Source organism: Bombus vosnesenskii, unplaced genomic scaffold, assembly GCF_011952255.1.
Source record: "Bombus vosnesenskii isolate JDL3184/JDL3185 unplaced genomic scaffold, Bvos_JDL3184-5_v1.1 scf7180000013263, whole genome shotgun sequence".
Classification (NCBI taxonomy): domain Eukaryota; kingdom Metazoa; phylum Arthropoda; class Insecta; order Hymenoptera; family Apidae; genus Bombus; species Bombus vosnesenskii.
In genome coordinates this window covers 4,560,894-4,579,870 of record NW_022882923.1, presented here as the reverse complement: position 1 = coordinate 4,579,870, position 18,977 = coordinate 4,560,894, and the positions used below count along the sequence as shown (strand labels likewise).

General features: G+C 27.2%; 3 protein-coding genes and 2 non-coding genes across 12 annotated transcripts; 1 reads left to right on the top strand and 4 right to left on the bottom strand.

Annotated features, from left to right (window-relative positions):
* Positions 1 to 104: 104 nt before the first annotated feature.
* Positions 105 to 6,308, bottom strand: LOC117230639 (DNA repair protein RAD50). The gene is made up of 17 exons (XM_033488269.1): positions 5,918 to 6,308; positions 5,582 to 5,731; positions 4,977 to 5,418; positions 4,707 to 4,861; positions 4,433 to 4,631; positions 4,128 to 4,351; positions 3,693 to 4,058; positions 3,499 to 3,619; positions 3,036 to 3,414; positions 2,751 to 2,956; positions 2,349 to 2,686; positions 1,838 to 2,257; positions 1,538 to 1,663; positions 1,178 to 1,453; positions 964 to 1,097; positions 555 to 686; positions 105 to 480 (listed from the first exon to the last, which is right to left on the bottom strand). The coding sequence occupies exons 1-17, from the start codon at positions 6,146 to 6,148 to the stop codon at positions 216 to 218; spliced, it is 4,164 nt and encodes a 1,387-aa protein (XP_033344160.1). The 5' UTR covers positions 6,149 to 6,308; the 3' UTR covers positions 105 to 215.
* A 207-nt stretch (positions 6,309 to 6,515) lies between these two features.
* Positions 6,516 to 9,892, top strand: LOC117232030 (methionyl-tRNA formyltransferase, mitochondrial). 2 transcript variants are annotated; one of them, XM_033491139.1, is made up of 7 exons: positions 6,516 to 6,794; positions 6,913 to 7,110; positions 7,192 to 7,314; positions 7,426 to 7,604; positions 8,120 to 8,314; positions 8,425 to 8,514; positions 9,830 to 9,892. In XM_033491139.1, the coding sequence occupies exons 1-7, from the start codon at positions 6,568 to 6,570 to the stop codon at positions 9,868 to 9,870; spliced, it is 1,053 nt and encodes a 350-aa protein (XP_033347030.1). In that variant the 5' UTR covers positions 6,516 to 6,567; the 3' UTR covers positions 9,871 to 9,892. The 2 variants fall into 2 exon arrangements, with proteins under 2 accessions (XP_033347030.1, XP_033347025.1); XM_033491134.1 differs by lacking the exon at positions 9,830 to 9,892 and having other exon boundaries at positions 8,425 to 8,616.
* Positions 8,998 to 14,689, bottom strand: LOC117232000 (PHD finger protein 14). Of its 7 annotated transcripts, none has more exons than XM_033491114.1 (14): positions 14,392 to 14,688; positions 13,309 to 13,470; positions 12,976 to 13,218; positions 12,661 to 12,872; positions 12,427 to 12,581; positions 12,049 to 12,323; positions 11,523 to 11,978; positions 11,173 to 11,461; positions 10,843 to 11,080; positions 10,570 to 10,754; positions 10,368 to 10,506; positions 9,972 to 10,264; positions 9,783 to 9,891; positions 9,024 to 9,172 (listed from the first exon to the last, which is right to left on the bottom strand). In XM_033491114.1, the coding sequence occupies exons 1-14, from the start codon at positions 14,432 to 14,434 to the stop codon at positions 9,152 to 9,154; spliced, it is 2,820 nt and encodes a 939-aa protein (XP_033347005.1). In that variant the 5' UTR covers positions 14,435 to 14,688; the 3' UTR covers positions 9,024 to 9,151. The 7 variants fall into 7 exon arrangements, with proteins under 7 accessions (XP_033346958.1, XP_033346996.1, XP_033346967.1 ...); XM_033491122.1 differs by having other exon boundaries at positions 9,046 to 9,496; positions 14,392 to 14,687; XM_033491067.1 differs by having other exon boundaries at positions 8,998 to 9,172; positions 9,783 to 10,264; positions 14,392 to 14,689.
* A 2,584-nt stretch (positions 14,690 to 17,273) lies between these two features.
* On the bottom strand, positions 17,274 to 17,345 carry Trnad-guc. The gene has a single exon. It is a non-coding gene; the product is annotated as a tRNA-Asp (tRNA).
* A 986-nt stretch (positions 17,346 to 18,331) lies between these two features.
* Positions 18,332 to 18,403, bottom strand: Trnad-guc. Its single transcript has one exon. It is a non-coding gene; the product is annotated as a tRNA-Asp (tRNA).
* Between the last annotated feature and the right edge of the window lie 574 nt (positions 18,404 to 18,977).

Here is an 18,977-nt window from a genome sequence, read left to right as displayed (position 1 = left end):
ATACATTTACTTACGTTTGATTAAAAATGCGGCAATATTTGAAAAACGATATGACACTATACAAAGAACAGAAATTTAAGTATGGATAGACTATTTCTTCAAAATCGTAATGTACATATAAGAGAAATTCTATTTATAAAAAAAATAATCTTTAATTCTATGTTTTAGTTATGCAAATAGTAATTTATATTTTATTTAAGTTATACAAGAGCAATTTATTGAAATATATATCTTTTTTTTGATGTTGCGCTTTCAGTAGGAGGATCAGCATCATCATCCGAAATATGTCTTCTTTTCTTATGTGTTTGCTCGTTAGGCGCTTTTCTTTGCGAAGTTGTTTCATGTAATTTATCTTGTAAGATGAAACGTTCTTCACTTTCTTCATTAGACGATTCCTCTTCATCAGATTCTTGTTTTACAGGATCTGACGCAATACAATCTTGACTGTTCACTAGACAATGTCTAATTGCTGTGTAACCGCTAAAAATATATAAATTACAATTGAACAAGCAAAATATAGTATGTGTACATATACGTATTTGTTATAGACATACGTTTGCTTACGGTAAAGTTGATAAAATCCTTTATTACTGTTTAATTCAGCTAATTTGAATAAAAATTTCTCATCGTGACTAATTACAATTAACTGAAAATTTTTCTGATGTTGTGATCGCAATTTGACAACCCTTTAACATGAAAATAATACATTAAAGTTTCGAATTATACATTAAATTATACATTATATTATTGTATATATTATATATTATATTATATAATATATAATATATAATATATAATATATAAAATATATAATATATAATATATAATATATAATATATAATATATATAATAATATAATATAATATATAATATTATAAATAATATTATATATTATATAATTATAAATTATATATTATAATTATACATTAAAAATGATTTTAATAAGTATTCATTACAACATACGTAGCCAATGCTTCTGCTAGACTATCAGCATTTTCTTGATCCAAATTTGTTGTTGGTTCATCCAATGCAAGAATCCCGCAATCTTTACAAAATGTTTCTGCTAAAGCGAGTCTTATAATTATCGACGCTAGAACCTGTTAATTAAATGTGGGATCGTACACAAATAATAAAATACATTATTTTACTATCTTCATTACTGTAAATTAAAAATTACTTTTTGACCAGCACTACAACGACCTTTCATATCTATTTCATGACCATGTTTCATTTGAACTAATTTGTAATTATATGTTCTTCTTGTGCTACCTATCCCTTCGGTTGCGTCTGTATGAATTTCTATTGATGTTGTATCTTTTCCAGTATATACAAGTTTCCACATCTGTTTAATGATTCTATTAACTGTGGCCATACGCTCTTCATGATATTGTATCATAGCCACATCCAATGCTTTGCTATATGCTTTTAAGTTTAATATAGCTTCTTCTATAACCTAGAACAAAGAAAAATTATTTAAGATTTACGTTATTAATATCGAATAAAATATAAGAACTGAAAGTTCTGTATTGTATATTACCGTTAATTCGATGCATTTGCTTTTATAATTTTTACGAGCTTGTCTATATATATCTTTTTTTAGTTCTTGCGTATATTGCTGCAGTGTTCTTTCCAATTCTTCTTGATTTCCCTTAATTATATTTTGCTAAAAATAATTTAGAAAAATATATAAATTTATAAAAATATATTGCAAATAAATGATTTTTCAGAGCATTCGTAAACAATTAAAGTATAAAAAAGGTAAATACATAAATTATACGAAGTGTGAAGAAATATTATATATGTGATCATGTAAAATTTCAATTATAAAATGCTTTACCTGACGGAGTATAGTTTGTTCTCTACTTTGTACATTCTTCCAGTCGTTAAGTACTTGAGAATGATTTATAGCATTTAATTTCTCCTTTATTCTTAAATATTGTTGTTGTAAATTTTTGATTGTTTCCTGAACTTGTAGCAGTGCAAGATTATCTGACAACTCCCTTTTTCGAACTTCTTGACGAGTAACATTTTCCTTTAATTTATTAATCGTTGTTTCTATATCACTTTTTTCACAAAGCAGTTCATTAAGCAACTTTTCATAATCTTTTATTTTCTTTTCAGAGCTTTCTAAAGATTCGGGAACATTACTGTATATGGAAATATCAACCTCATCCTGTATTCTTTGTAATTCAGATAAACGTCTAACTGCATCTGTTACCAATTTTCTATCACATTCCAGTTTCGCCGAATTATCTTTCTAAAATAGAAATATATTGCACATTTTTTATATTATAAATTTAATGAAAGTGCACTAATATTCTTATACAAAAAGTAATTTAAAAATATACCCTCTTTTCTTCTAATTTCTCAAGCTCTGAATTTAATTCGGTTTCTGCTATAGTTACTTGTTTCTTCAACATATTAATTGATTTCCAAAGAGAAATTTCTTTTGAGTACAAGGTTTCCAGTTTTTCCTTCAATTCTTTTACTTTTTGTATATCTGATTGGATCCTTAATTGCTCCTCCTGTAATGTATTTTGTTCTTGTCGAGCATTATTTAATTTTTCATTATGCATATTTATTTTAGATTGTAATTCTTCAATATTATCGCGAATATTTTTTAAAGACATTTTCAACTCTTCTCTTTGACTTTGAGCTTCCTCAAGGCTACGTTTGGTCTTAATGCCTATAGAAATAAATAAATAAATTTCTTTATAAATGTGATAAAAAATTAATTTTTTCTAATATACCTGCAGCAGTCATACGAATCTGTAAGTTATCAATTGTTTGTTTCAGTTTGAAAATGTCATCAATGTATGTATCCCATAACATAATATCACCTACGATATCTTTGCATATTGCTAATTTTTTTTTAGGACAAGATTTTTTCGTTTCTAATTCCATTACAGTTGTTCGAGATATACTCAACTTATTTTTTGATTTTTCTAAACTATTCCTAAAATATTGTTTGTATGTAGCGTTATAAATTTTATAACAAAATAGTAAGATAAATACATAAACAATAAAAAATTTACATTAATTTTTCTAATTCACTCTCTTCTAATTGTATTATTTTTTCAACGACCGGTTTTAATTGCAACATTTTATCATATTTTTCCTGTTGTGTTTTCAATTCTCTTTCACATTCCTTCAAGCGATTTGGATGATTTTCCATTTCACTTTCCATTTCTTTTAATAAAGTTACAACATTTTCACGTTCGTCAAAATCTCTATGGCATAGAGGACAAGAAGGATTTGTTTCTCTTAATTGTTTCATATACTCTTTATAAGCTACACTTTGATGAGCATACATTCCCCTTTTGTCTTGAAGATCTTTTACTTTTTTCGATTGTAATAATAAAGTCTCATCAAAACTTTTGTAGTGACAAACTGATGAAACTTTTTCTTTATCCGCTAAAATAGAAAGATGTATTGTCAATGATAAGTTTAAAGATTGGTATATAAATATAATTTTTAGTTATTTAATTTTAAGCTCACAATTTATTTCTCTTTTTTTATTTTGAAGCTCATGTTCAATATGTGATATTGTTGTTTCTAATGTAGTTATTCGACGTTCTTCTGCCTGAATTTCTTGGTTAATAGATTCCACTTCATTCGCCTAGAATTAATAGAATTATGCAACTAAATTCACAAACTTTCTGGTTGTAAATTTAATGACTATCTTTAAATACCAATTGTTTTTGAACCACATCTAGATTAGTTTTTAATTTAGTTTGGGATAGTTCTTTAATATCAAACAAAGTCATTATTTCTTTTTCACGTTTGTTCTTTAATTCTTCTATTTCTTTTTCTTTAGAATGCAATGTAGATTTATGTAAATCTAATTCAGCTTGCTGCATACTCTGTTTCGATAATAAAGTTATTTCTTCATCAACTGTATTTAAAAGTGTTTCCATTTCGTTCCGAATCTTAATTTTGTTAGCAACTTCTTTTTTTATAACATTCACATCCATTGCTTCATTTAATTCCTGAACTTTTTTCTGTACTTCTTGTATTCTTAACTCAATGGAACTTAGTTTACTTGCTGCTGCGCCAAGCTAGAAATAAAAAATCTTAAGCAAATTTAAAATAAAAATGACAATATTTTGAAGAAAAAAATATACAACCTGCACAATATCCAATTTTATTTTATTAATTTCTTCTTTTGTTTGTGTTACTTCACTTTCTTTAAGATTTTTTTCTGATTCTACTTTTGAATGTTTGCTACGTAAAGAATCAATTGCTCTGTGTAATGCATTTTCTTCTTCTTCTCTTTTCAATCTTTTCTGTTCTACGCAATGCCGTAGTTCTTCCATCTTTTCAGTCAGCCGGCTAGTAAGGGCCATTATTTCTAAAAAATTTTTAATTTTACATGATCATATATGTCAGTTCAAACATAAAATTGTTTTTTAATATCTTTTTAGATTCAAACCTAATTCTGATACATTTGCATCAATGTTATCAAGATTCCAAGAAGATAATATTTCATTTAATATTGCATTGCGAAGATTAACCTTCCTTTCTTGATCTTTAATTTGTTGTCTTAAAGAACCATTGGATACTCTTTCATTAGATAAATCACTTGATATGCTAGACTCTTTTCCAGCAATATTTTTTAATCTTTTTTCAAGCTAAATATTTTACAAAGAAAAGTTCAATCAACATTCACCACATCTTTTTTGTTTAATAATAGATATTAATAATACCTCTTCTATTTTGTCAGTTTGTCTTATTAATTCTTCATCATGCGATTCTATCTGCTTTAATAATTCTTCTTTAGTCCCTTCAAACACATATTGTAAATCTTCTTCTAATCTATTCAGTTGTTGTTTGAACATGTCATATTCTGCTTTTTTTCTTTCTAAAAGAAACCATATATATAAAAACAAAAATTATAAATTATAACTATAACTATATTTATATATAAAAAAATTAATTATGAAATAAATTGTTATTAATATTTATCAAAACATTACTTTCTTCGTTTTGCAGATTTTTGTAATCAGCATCTAATTTTTCAAATTTTTTAATTTTCTGCTGCACAGGTTCTAATTCTTTATCAAATTCCTCAATTTTGGCTTTGGAATCTTCCAATCGTTTTTTATTATCTTCAAACTTTGCTTCTTTATCTACTACTTCATTAACAATAAGTTGGCAATTTTGTTTTTGTTCTTTCAATATATGCATCTTTTGATTCATATCTTTGATATATTTCATAATGTTTTCAAGAGCTTTATTAAATCTAGCACTATCAAAAATCTCATCAAATTTTTCTTTTAATTTTTTACCATCTTGGAAAGGCCAATTAAGGTCTTCTTGGTGACAAAAGATCACATAATCCAAAATGGGTTTTGAAACTCCCATTGCTAATGTAAGTTCTGCATCAACATTAGCACATTTATTAGATATTGATACTGGCTATATAAACAAAAGATCATAAACATCATTAAAAACACCTATAATTTATAATATATACTTAATACAAATAATATATACTCTATATATAATATAATCTATATAATATATATCTAATGTATATTACTAATTCTATTAATATAATTTATATTTACAAAGAGCATACCTTATTTTGACCTTTCATTATTCTGCTTAAAGCATTATCGAGAGTTTTAAATTTCACTGACACATTTCCTTTTGTTGACTCTATCGTTCTACATATTATGTACATATTACCTGCTGCATCAATTATTTCAGCTTTTACAACACCTCGGATCTATGCAAAAAAATAAATTAATTACATAGAGAAAGCGTAAAAAGAGAAAGTTTAAAAAGAATTATTTTAAGAGAATATCTGTAAACTTAACAACCTAGGTTTATTTTTAAAACTTTTAACTTATACTAATTAAATATATGAAAATAGTTATGCATAATGTAATGTGTAATGGATATTATATTATACCGATGGTGCCGCCGATAGAGTTGGATCATGAATAAAGAATTTTCCTCGATCTGAACCAGGTGGAAATTCACCGCAAGTAGCAAATTTTAGAGCTTCGATAATTGTCGTTTTTCCAGTACCATTTGGACCAAGAATAAGTGTCAAAGGACGAGAAAATCGAATCTTAGCTTCATCATTCAGATCGCCAAAATTACGAATACCACGAATAGAAAGTCTTCTTATTCGTGACATTGTTCAGAATATACGAATTTAGCTTGTTTATTACGGAATAATGTAATACAGTAAACGGAAACAATAGATCGAACTGCACGTCAATTTACTCTTAGCCAGTGAACAATGAATTGAAAAGATCGTGCGACTTCGAATTCGCGCGTAATAAACTAACATAGCACTCGTAACATAGAGTAAAATATAGTTAAGATGAGGAAGTTCAATCTTAAAGATACAAAGAAAAATGTTACAATTTTGATGCTATAATTTAATTATTAAATTAATTAAATTAAATCATTAAATATTAAATTAGAATATATCATATGTGTATATATTATATTATTTTATCTTATTTGAAATACAGTAACATATTTGGATTAGATAGCATATATATGTTTCCGTGATTAAAAAGGTGTCCAATAAATTGTGAAAACATAACCATGTATTTAATTTTCAACCGTGCAGTGTATAACACAGCACCATTTTTATATTCATTAAAAGAAGTAACTAAAATATTTCTTCTAACTTTTAATTCAAAAATATATAATAAACATTATACTTGTTATAGTCAATCACATGAAAAACAGCAAAGTGGTGCATGGAAAGTATTATTTTTTGGCACAGATGAATTTGCTGTCGAAAGTTTGAAAGTCTTATATAGCAAATAGTAAGAATAATACTGTTACCTTTATATTATAAGCCTTTCATTTATACCTTATATTTATAAATACCTTATATTTATATTTATAAATTTGAAAATTTAATACACATATCTTTGTGTATAGTAGATCTAAAGAAGTGGAACGACTAGAAATTGTTACTGTCAATCAAAAAAGGGAAAATTCTGTCACAAAATATGCAAAAGAAAATAAAATTATTGTAAATAAATGGCCAGTTGAAATTAATAAATCAGAGTTTCATATAGGAATAGTTGTTTCATTTGGTCAATTAATACCATCCAAGATCATAAATGCATTTCCACTGTAAGTTATCTTCTTGGAATTTTCAATTTATTTATGTATCAATGTTTCACGTATTGACATATATTTATTGTTCTTTTATAGAGGCATGTTGAATGTACATAGTAGTTTATTACCAAGATGGAGAGGAGCAGCTCCAATAATTTACGCGTTAATAAATGGAGATTCAAAAACTGGTGTCACAATAATGAAAATAATGCCAAAAAAGTAAAATTCACTGTTATTTATTTTTATACATTTAGAAAGTTGTATTGTACAAGTATAAAAAAGAGAATATTCTAACATATTTAATATTATTTGAATTAAATATTATTTTAGATTTGATATAGGAGAAATAATATTGCAAAAGGCAATAGATATTAATGAACATGAAACTCTGCCAGAATTATATACAAAATTAGCAAAACTTGGTGCAAATCTTTTAGAAGAAACGTTTGAAAATTTATTAGAATTATTAAAATCTGCAAGACCTCAAGATGAAGAAAATGTAACATATGGTAAATATACAAAATGAGTCATAAAGTATTACAAGCTGTTTTCTTAAAAATTATTGCAAGTTCTGGCTTATTTTTCTTTTTAATTAAAATGGAACAGAGGACTAATTATTTTAGGCATAACAGCTTTTGCAAAAGGAGAATTCTCAGCTCTCATTTTTTTCAAATAGGATGACATTAATATTTTATCATATATAGCTAGCTATTGTTGGATTTAATAATATTTGATTGAAATATTCTTTTTTATTTATTTTTTCATTACTTTTTACACAGTTGAAAAGTTACAAAAGTTACCAGCCACAAAGAATTTAAATTTAGCAAATGTAAGCATATTCTACATTGAGAGCCATTTTATTAAATGTTACACACAAAGGAAAGCAAATATATCTGTAATGTTGGTACCAAAGAAAATAGTTTTTAACAGCTTTACATAAATCATCTTGTATATTTTATCATGGATAAATTATCGGATTATAATGATGCATGCATTATAAAGTATAGATCAATATAATTTTCAGCACCAAAAATAACGTCAAAAATATCTTTAGTTAATTGGAATAAAATGTCTGCAACAAATGTTTATAACTTACATCGTGCGCTTGTGGGTTTATACCCTTTAACTACTTCATTTCAAAACGCAAAAATAAAGTTATTTGACGTTCAAAAAATTGAATCAGAATCAATAGTAACAAACCTCGAAGGAGCAGAACCAGGTAAATTTGTAATTTTATGTATACTTTTTGATATTAGAATATTAAATAAAGTATTTAAAATATTAGATTATTAGTGAATATATATATTTATCAATATTTTGTGTTTATAGGAACCGTGATATATAGTAAAAAGAATAATGCATTGATTATAAAATGTAAAGAAAACACTTATGTTTCTGCAAAGCAAGTAACTGTACAAGGTAAACGTATTATGAGTGCTCTTAATTTTTGTAATGGTTATATATCTGGAAGAAATAGGACGAAAATATTATTTACTTCAATGTAACTTTCGAAATTAATGTTAATTTATTTTTAATATAAATGTAATGTAATTTGTAATATAAAAAAATATTATACATATATATAATTGAAAATCAAATTTGTCTTAATATGTTTTGTAGAACTTATATTAATAATTACTAAATCTTATCATAAGTATCAAAAGAGGTTCTAAAATTGTATGATTTTTTAACTGTTTCTTACCTTCGAAAATATATGTGTATGTAGGATTCTTGATGAATATTAAGTACACACACACACACGTATATATGTACATATGTAGAAACAAAAATATATATACACATATATGCATATTTAGAAATAAAAATTTAAAATTAGGCAGAATAACCCATTGAAAATAAATACTAAAAACTTCACTAAATATATGCAGAAATTTTAATGTATATTTAACAGTGAAATTTGCAGTATGTATTTTCAAGAGATTTTTATGATTAGAGGAAAATTTTATCTATATTCTGTATTTTTACAAAAAACAATATTCAATGTCTTAATTTGTTTGAACGTAGAATTATAGCTGCAGACATAAAATTGTTGATATTAAGTCTCAGATTCAGAGGCCTGAAATGAAAGAAATATTTTTACTATTACAGATTCTTTCTTTTATTGAATTAAATTAGCTTCAAGATATATTCCTAGTGACAATTTTAGATCAAAGATAAAAGTATCCATAAATAAGTTTTAGCCTAATTTGTTGCTTTGGCTGCTTCGAAATTATACGAAGTGTAGGTGTATTATCCATCTTTTATGAAGAATTGTTCCCATTTTCTTACAAAAGTGAGATTTTAAGTTTTTTTTTCGTATTAATAACTAATTGCCATTCGATATTTCGTAAATGGAACGTTGTATTTGATTATTCAATAAATAAAGATGGCACAGCTTTTACTGAAAATAATTAGTTAATGTTAGCAACTAGTTATTAATAAGACTGTTTGTTCTATTTATTTTAAAATTATTGAGAGAATTCATAATTCACATAAATTTTATATTAAAGTACTTCATATTTTGTCACATACTAGTAGTATCTAGATATTCTATGAATTATGATTCACTATCTATAAATCGATCTTTGGTTTATTTTTTCTTGTGTTGACTAAATAAAAAGTACCTTAACAGTATATTTTGGGTTAATGTTGCAATAAATGTAAACAACAAAACTTGATTAACTTACACTAGGATCGCAGTCCGCACAATGCCACGAATAGCCTCTTCTTTTGGGTGATTTTTTAACTGGTGGATCAAGACAGGTGAAGTGGTAGCATTTTTTACATTCATCACACCTGAGGTACGAAAAATGATGAATTCATATGTCCAGCATATATTTAAGAAATAAATATTTGATGTATTTATGTAAACTAACATGACGAGATTTTGACTGGTACCAGACATATCACAGACATTGCAATGTGTTAAAAGGTCTGTATCTTTTCCTCTTTTTCCATTTCCTGTAGATGTTCTACTATTTGTATTATTAGTAGATACATTTGCTGTTACAGGAACAGTATTTGAAGGTAAAGGTGGAACAGGTGGAGGTGGTGGTAGTTTAGGTAATGGCGGTGGTGATGTAATTTCAGTACTAGTAGATGTGGCAACAAACATTTGTGGACTTGATTCTGATGCTACATCTCCTTCTGGTCTTGGAATTGGTTTTATCTATTTAATAAAATAATTATGAGGTGATATACATACATACATATATATATGTACATACACATATTACAGCACTAAAGTTTATGAATAGCTACAAAATGAATACCTTTATTGTAATTCTTCTATGAATTTCTGGTTGACTTTGTCCTTCAGGATTTTCCACATCAAGACTTTTTCTCTTATGTTTGCGTTTCCTTTGCTTTATACCCGTAATTGGATCAGGCGTATATCTTTTATGTTTCTCCCTAATAAAATTTGAAAAAATGTTATGGTTCATATTTATATGAAGATATACATATTTTACATACCTTCTTCTTTTTTTTGCGCTTCTCTGTGAAACAGATTCTGTACCATCTGCTGAAGCTACCATATATTCAGGCGAACCTTCTCTTGTTATTGTCACATTATTAATAGGTTGTTGATTATATATTGGCTCACTTGATTGAATGGGAGTTGAAGACGGAGGTTGTGGTCCAACTGGTTTTATAGTTACCTATATATTAGACAACAGAATATATATATTGGTTTGGCAACTAAGTGATTGCGGATTGCGGAAAGAACATTTAACAATATGTATTTACTTTTGGTGTTGTAGGTGTGTCAGGTGTGGTTGCATTCGTTATACTATTAAGATTGTCGGAAGAATTTTTGGATGTACTAGGCGTTGTTGGCGTTGTAGGTAATTGTACTTCTTGTAGTGGTGTTGGTGTTGATGTTAAATTCAAATCATCTTTACAATGCCTTAATTTACGTGGGGCTGAGGTATCAACACGTTCAACTTCTGACCCAGAAGATTCTTTGTCACATTCAGAACATTGCCTACATTGGAAAATATTGTATACATTGTATTTATATAGTAAATAATTAATAAATAGAATACATCATTATTTATATAGACATAATATACATACCATCCCATAAGTTTCGTTTTTTTCGGCATACGTGATAAAGGTGGACTAAGACATGATAAATGGTAATGAAGATGACATGTGTCACACTTTGCAAGTAGATGTTGATTTGTAGATCTCCTGCATATTCCACATTGATGCCTTAATGTCAGTTCGCCCTTATGATTTTGATCTTGTGCTTGACTGCTTAACACTCTACCTTCGCGTACTCCTTCTGTTCCTTTACCAACAGGTAAAGGAAAACCAACACCCATTTTCAAAGCCGCTGCAGTAGGTACACCTAAACCTGTACCTATTTAAAAATCATGATATATCTGTTTCTTTTTGTACAGTATATTTAAGATCTAACTTACCTAAAGTTGGCGCTATTCTTGGTTTTGCTAAATCAGTTATTTGTGGAAGAGGTTTCACATAACCACTACTCTGAAGCACTTGGTGATACATTTCTATCTTTTCTTTTATTGTTACATTTATTCGGATCTGTTCTTCATTATCTTTCATTACTTCGTCATATCTTCTATCTAATCTTTGTTGTTCGTTAAGCAATTGAGAATTAATATCAAGGAGTTCTTGTAGTCGCCTTTTCATAGATGTGACTCGCAAATTGCGATCTAAATAATAACCAATGAATTCTACACTAAAAGCAGGTGGAATATGCCACTTCTTCCTAACATCAACCAAAGCTACAAGTTGTGCTTCTTGAGCTTCCAATGCAGCAGTATCAACACCCATAAGTTCAGCTTTTCTTGCTAGCTGCCGGCAAGCCGAAGCTGAAGTAGTTAATAATCGAGGCATTTTTTGTGTTGGCACTGGAAATAATACATAAGTATTTTATGTAATATTTTATGCTTAATTAACGTATGTAGTTAATTAACATACCCCATGGTGGTGGCCTAGAGGCTTTATGAGCCAAGTATTTATGTCTATGTTTTGCTAATTTTCTTTGTATTCTACGCTGTTCTTCAGTATCTAAATGATTAGGTTGTTTTAATAATTGTTGTCGATATTGCGCTCGTAGTTGTAACGCCAACCAATTGCGTCTACGTCTACGAACAAGTGTTTTATCAGAATGAAGTTTACAATGTGCATAAAATGGGTCAGCTTGATCAACTTCTTCACTATGGGCTTCAGATAACAGTCCTTCTCTTTGCGCACTACAAAAACATAACAATATGTCTTTTATGTTGATTCCAAACTTGGTGTACTGTGTTTTTATTTATATTGAATAGTTTAATTGTATTTACAACTGATTCTTACCAAGTGACATGAAAATATGTATGACACATCCCTGCATCACATTCTATGCACACACCAGTACGGGCAAAACGTGCATCTTCACATAAAGAACATTGTTTTGCTCCCCATTTACTATAAGCCATTTCAAACAGTGTTACACTTGATAAGCGATCAACCTAAATAAACATATATATGTATATGTATACCTAGAAATAATCTTAGCCCATATTTAACAAAAATTAAAGGTTTGTGTACCTCCCCAAAAGCAACACCAGGTACATAAAGTGCACATACTAAATGTACCCATTTACCTACATCAGTCTCTTTAAAAATTCCACCTTTATTAGGACAAAGTTCACAGGATGGATCTTCAATTCCTGCACTACAAGCTTCACAAAACCATGGTGCTGACTGACATAAAGAATCAGTACTTGAAAAGCTTTCTACATCAGATACACCATAACATCCTTAAATAAATTTAATTTAAACATTATTTTTACCAGCTACTTATCAATATTTATGATTATAAATAAAATTTAAATTACAAATTAAAATGTTAAAAATTTTTACCTTCATGCACACTAACACCACATCCATCACATTCAACAATTTCATTAACATCATCACTTCTGTCTCCTAAGCAACCACAACAAATTAACATTTTATTTAATTTATCTTCAAGTGAACCTCCTTTTAATGCTTGTTGTCTAGCTTGTTCAATTACATCTCCAACAGTCAAGTTAGGATTTTCTCTTTTTTTCAGTAATGGATCTTCCAAAGAGTCATCAGATTGCTCCGATACATCTTCTTCCTCTTTCATAAATGTAAACAAATTTATATTAGTTAATTTCAAAACAAATGTTCATAATATTATGTTTAAAGATCATCATCAGTATATTTTACCTTTTCCAATATCATTAGAATCCACGGAATCGTCATCAGATTCTTCACAGTGATCCTCAATTCTGAAATCACTATCATCAGAGCTTTCACCTAAATCAAAATCAAGTAAAGATTGTGCTGATCCTACAGGCTTAACCCTCCTCTTTTTTGGATCCCTTTCAACTAAAAAGAATTATTTTATATAATAATTTGTTACTTATTTGTTAAATGTTTCATCAAACGGAATAAAATACAACAATAAACATTTTTCTATCAACAACATACTTAATCCGAGGGATATGCACTCCCAAAAAGGTATAAAAAATTAATTTTAGGTTATGTACTTAATTCACGGTAAATACGTACAAATGCTAGTCATATTACTCTTAAAGCAACACTTTTGTTTAATTTCAATGGTAAAATTTCATACTTTTTTTCACACAAACTTAATATTTCTTTTAAAGATTCTGACACATTCATATACCGCTATATAGTTTTTAAATGTCTTCCACTATGCATCGAATTCATCAAATCGTCAATGTAAAATACTGACGTATGCGTAATATACGACGCCGGTTTCGTGTATTACGATTACGATAACTATTTTATGTATTCTTTTATTTTTGTTCATCGTTTTAAATAAGCTATTATTAAAGCATTAATTATTTTTTAAATAAAAAATTAAAAAAAGGAAATATCATAATATTTTAGAGAGAAAAATGTGTGTTAACGTAAGCTTATAATATATTTATATTGTAAAATTAATAAAATTGTGCAATTTATTATTTCAAATTTAATTTACTTATTAATTAAACTAGATTTTTATATTTATTTCAATTAAGCATGTATGTTTAAACAGAATGCATACATAGAATTAAAATGTAAACATGTTTTGTATAGCATTATATCTTTAATTGATTTTGTTTAGATTCTAAATTAATATTGTGAAATAGGAAGAAGAAAGAAAAGATTACAGTTAAAATTATTTAGAAACTTAAAAAAAAAAATTGGAACAAAAATTTCAATAATATGTGTTATAAAAAAACGATTATTTATGTTTGTTTATAATATTAAATATTTTAACAAATTGTTTCCTCAACTTACTCATTGTTTTATATAAAAATCCTACATCGTCCTCCTGAGACATTCTTGGCACAAGTTTTCTTCACTTTTTAGTTATATGTATATACATATATAAAATTTAATAATCTTTAAATATATTACTATTAACATATAAAAATTAAAAGTTTATGATATACATGATAATTATATATCATAATAGTGTACATGCTATTTCATATTTATATTTTGAAGTCTCTTAGTGAATTATTTAACTACTGTACAAAATTATAAAGAAACTTCCTTCGATAATGTTATCCTTCCGACGCTATGTTTCTACCCGAATCAGAATCCAATCGCCATATTGAATCCCGAAATCCTTCAGCGGGAACTACAATTAATCTATTTAAGTAATTATTTATTTATAATGATCATTGTTGGATATATTCAATAATTAGATGTTAATCTTATAGATAAAATTTTATTTTTTATTTTATTTCAAATAAAAACTATATAATAATTAAAACAATATGGACAAATATAATTATATCAATAATAAGAAATATTTAATATAATAAGAGGAATTTACAAGTGCATATTATACATAGAACTCACCGAAATCTGTCATTTAAAGAGGAATATTGATACTGAGAGAAGCTTAAATTAAAATAAACTAAAGAGTACAGCGTATTAATGAATGATAGTAATAAAATAATTAATACCAAATTGTAATGCATCTTATACTAACATTTGGATTCTCAATTTCTACTAAACCCAATTCAAATATTGAAAATGATAAAAATGTAATTAAAGATAAGGTTAAAAAGAAAATAATACGTCAACGTAAAGAAAAGGAAATAAGTAAGGATACATCTGAGATTACAGAATCTTCGAAGAATGTTATATATGTAGGTCAAATATTAGCCGAAATACACGTGGAATATGAACTTTTCCCAAATTATAATTTTAAATTTGATTGTCGTTGTTGGGAAAAAGCAACGAAGGTACATCATTTTCTTTTAATATATAGAGAAATATTATAAAAATTTATATATATACAATATATATATGTCGAACTCTTTAATATTTTAATAAACAAGTCCTGTATGTAGACATTTCAATAAATTTTACTTTACAATATATATACAATACTAGAGAAATTACTTTTTTGCGCTATTAAAAATTTTGAGTAATTCTTATAATAAATTAGTAGTCATTAACAATAACTTTATTTATAAATAGAAAATTCATCTATTACAATTTACAAATGTTTCCTTTGCTATAAATACTAGAATCCAACGTTAAAATTCAAACATAATATAGCTTTCTTTATCTTTCTTTATAGATCTATACTGAAAACGATGATTTTTGTTTAAGATCAATACCATGTCCAATAAATAAAGATACATGTTGGGTCATATTTTCTATTCATCATTTAGTTCACTTAAATGAAATGCAATTAAAAAACTTTTTTAACTATGTAATTAATTGTCATATATTTTGTGGAAAACACAAATTTTTTGAAAGGTAAGTCACACTCGATGTATGTACGCAAATTTTAAAGTAACAGTTAATTGAAATACAATATTTCAAATCAATAATATTCCAATACATGTGTTTAATAGTTATGAAATTACATTTTTAATTATATCATGATAATTATATAGTTTCTTTTAGTGACTTTTTATATATTTCCAACAATTTTGTACTATTTAATTAAAGATGCTAAAGAATGCTTACATTGGGTTGTCATTAAATTAATCATGCAATAATATATTTAGTTGTACAACATACTATTATTGTTTTAGCTTCTTCATTTCCTATATTTATTTCATAGAGCTAAAAAAGATCAAGTAAAAGGATTTTATATGGATGATAAATCCATTAATGTGGGGCAGGAAGAATTTCTTGAAATATATCCTCTTAATTTGTATCATTCCAATTCTGTTAAACCTTCAACTCCTCCACTTCCACAACCCATAATAATTACAGATGAAATTTATGGTGATTTTAGTATTACTACATATCTTGATGTAATACCAGGTACATATTGAAAAAATACAATTTTTATATAAAGAAATAACTTGTAGAATACTGTATAAATAAGAATTTTAAAAGGAAAGATTCATAACAAAATAAAAATTAAAAAATTTGTATTAATATTATTCATATTTAAAAAAAAAATTCATTAGATAGTATACATGAATATATATTTCGGAAAATGTTGAGAAAAGGACGTTTTCCACCTGAATCTTTAAAGCTTGAATTTATTGCCACAAATTCGATTGAGAATGAAAGGAAATCGTCGCCAAAACAAACTAAAAGATCTACTCGACAGAACCAAATTAAAAAAAATGAGAAGGAAAATCAAAAACACAGAATAGATACATATGAGATATGTTTACCCGCCGAAGCCTTGTTTTCTGGTAATTTTTACATTTTATACGTAGTTTATAATTTATAATTGTTAGATTTATTTTCCAGCAGATTAAAGGCTCTATAATGTAGGAACTAAACGTAATTTATGTACTTATATACGTAATTAATGCTATTAATTGTTATTCCCAATAATTATATTTACAAGGTCAGCAATAAACTTGTCAGAAAGTATAACAGCTAACGTAACAGAAAATTATAGATTAGAAGAGGTTTATTTGCATTATTTATATATTTGTCTATTATATATTGCACTTAATGTTACAATATTTATGTTATAGTAAACGCAATCGTTTATACCTTAGTCATGATTTTTGTATAGAAAAATGGCAAAAAAAATACTATAAACTCGGTGTCAGTAACATAGCAAAGAAAGAAAAGGATTGAGATGGGATATATATTACATTAAGTTGAGATCACATACTAATTTTTGTATAGGAATAATAAATGGCTTGTTTAAGAAATATTATGGCTAAGAAAAAAAAAATGTTCTCCCCGGCGGGGAATCGAACCCCGGTCTCCCGCGTGACAGGCGGGGATACTGACCACTATACTACCGAGGACCTTGCGATTGTACTTCATTTAAATTGTAATTCTTTTACTGACTAATATACTGATGAAAATTTTTATAATTTTGTACTTTTCAAAAATATCTATATTATAAAAATAACTTAGTATCACTTAGTGCACACATAAATTTACGAAATTCTTCTTGCAAAGTATATATCTATCTATTTATATATATATATATATGTCGGAGATGGAAGAACAGCGGGATTTCCCGTCCGGAATGTTGGGAAAAACCCTAATAAAATATCTTGCTTTTGCAATCTCGTGACTTGATCCGCGACCGTATTTTTATTTGGTTCTCGCGAAAATCTACCAATCATCTATCTGAACCATTTTTCGTCTTCACGAGTAACATAGGGCTCGCGAACGGCGAATTACTAGACCTTATGATAGTTGGCTCTAATTAATTCGCTTATTCTCTCCCTCGCAAGAGGGTGCACGGACCATATTTGGTTTGCACGTCGTGCTGCTTCGTTACACCTGCTCTAAGATCCTCAGCTTTTCGATGTGTACTTGCGATACTGACCACTCTTTTCTGAAAACGAATGTTTATTGTATCGGAATTAATACAGTATTTAGAAGGGTTTTAAACAATAAAGGAGTTTACAGGGTAATTTTAGGCATTAAAGGAGCATTTTACTTAGTCTATGACTTCTTTTGTTTGTAGAATGTGACACAGGAAATATATAATCAAATTTCTAGTTCATATACTGGAGTAATGTAAAACTTGTCGACTACAGTTGATTTATTAGGTCTAAAATGACTAATTATAAGTTAACTGTACATAAAATCCGTATATTAACTTATACTTTATATAATAGAATATAAGAAATGCATTTATACATGAGGTAGTTATTTTTGTCTTTGATTTGTAGTTTGCACAATACTTTGAAGTATATCCAAATAGAATATGAAGTAACTTATTTTTAAAATAAAATAGGATTATAAAAAAAAAGAAAGTATGAGCAAAAGTTGGAAACTCCCCGTCGGGGAATCGAACCCCGGTCTCCCGCGTGACAGGCGGGGATACTGACCACTGTACTAACGAGGATTTTTACGTCTCGCGTCCTTATTTTTCGAGAATATATAGCGTAACTTAGTATGCGTATTTTATTTAGTTATTTATTAATAATATGTAGCGTAGTTTTCTTTTTAACAATCATTCGTACGGCTGACATCTTTTTATGTCACGCCGGTGCGAGTCACTTTGATCTATCTTAAATAGTTTGTAATTATATTTCCAATTATTGTTCACATAGTTTACGTTAATTCTATAAAGAATTGCTTTTTCGTTTGCTTGTTTCGTAATGTGATACGTATTGTCTTTGCTGTAAATGTAACCTTGACTATCTAAATAGATGAAAGTTCCTGGTAGAATATATTTAGTGAACCACGCTCATTATTGTAAATTTTTTATTGCTTATTATATTTCTATTATGCGTGATTTTTATATATATATTGTAATTATAGATACTATATTTATCGTATGTAATCTAATGTAAAATTAATGTTTAGCAAAATTTAATTTAATATACAATGCATTTACAGTTTTTGAACGTCTTCATTGATGACTTTATGGAGAATATTCCTTCTCTGCGCCCTCTGATTCACGACACAGTGTAGTA

Coding starts and splice junctions, on each gene's coding strand:
- LOC117230639 (XM_033488269.1), bottom strand. CDS start 6,148: ATGTCACGAATAAGAAGACTTTCTATTCGTGGTATTCGTAATTTTGGC. Junction 1,664..1,837: donor AACAAACTATACTCCGTCAG/GTAAAGCATTTT, acceptor AATTATTTTTAG/CAAAATATAATTAAGGGAAA. Junction 687..963: donor CTAGCAGAAGCATTGGCTAC/GTATGTTGTAAT, acceptor TTCATGTTAAAG/GGTTGTCAAATTGCGATCAC.
- LOC117232000 (XM_033491067.1), bottom strand. CDS start 14,434: ATGTCTCAGGAGGACGATGTAGGATTTTTATATAAAACAATGA. Junction 13,219..13,308: donor TTCTAATGATATTGGAAAAG/GTAAAATATACT, acceptor CATTTATGAAAG/AGGAAGAAGATGTATCGGAG. Junction 11,081..11,172: donor AAAACGAAACTTATGGGATG/GTATGTATATTA, acceptor TTTCCAATGTAG/GCAATGTTCTGAATGTGACA.
- LOC117232030 (XM_033491134.1), top strand. CDS start 6,568: ATGTATTTAATTTTCAACCGTGCAGTGTATAACACAGCACCATTTTTA. Junction 7,111..7,191: donor ATCATAAATGCATTTCCACT/GTAAGTTATCTT, acceptor GTTCTTTTATAG/AGGCATGTTGAATGTACATA. Junction 7,605..8,119: donor TGAAGAAAATGTAACATATG/GTAAATATACAA, acceptor TATAATTTTCAG/CACCAAAAATAACGTCAAAA.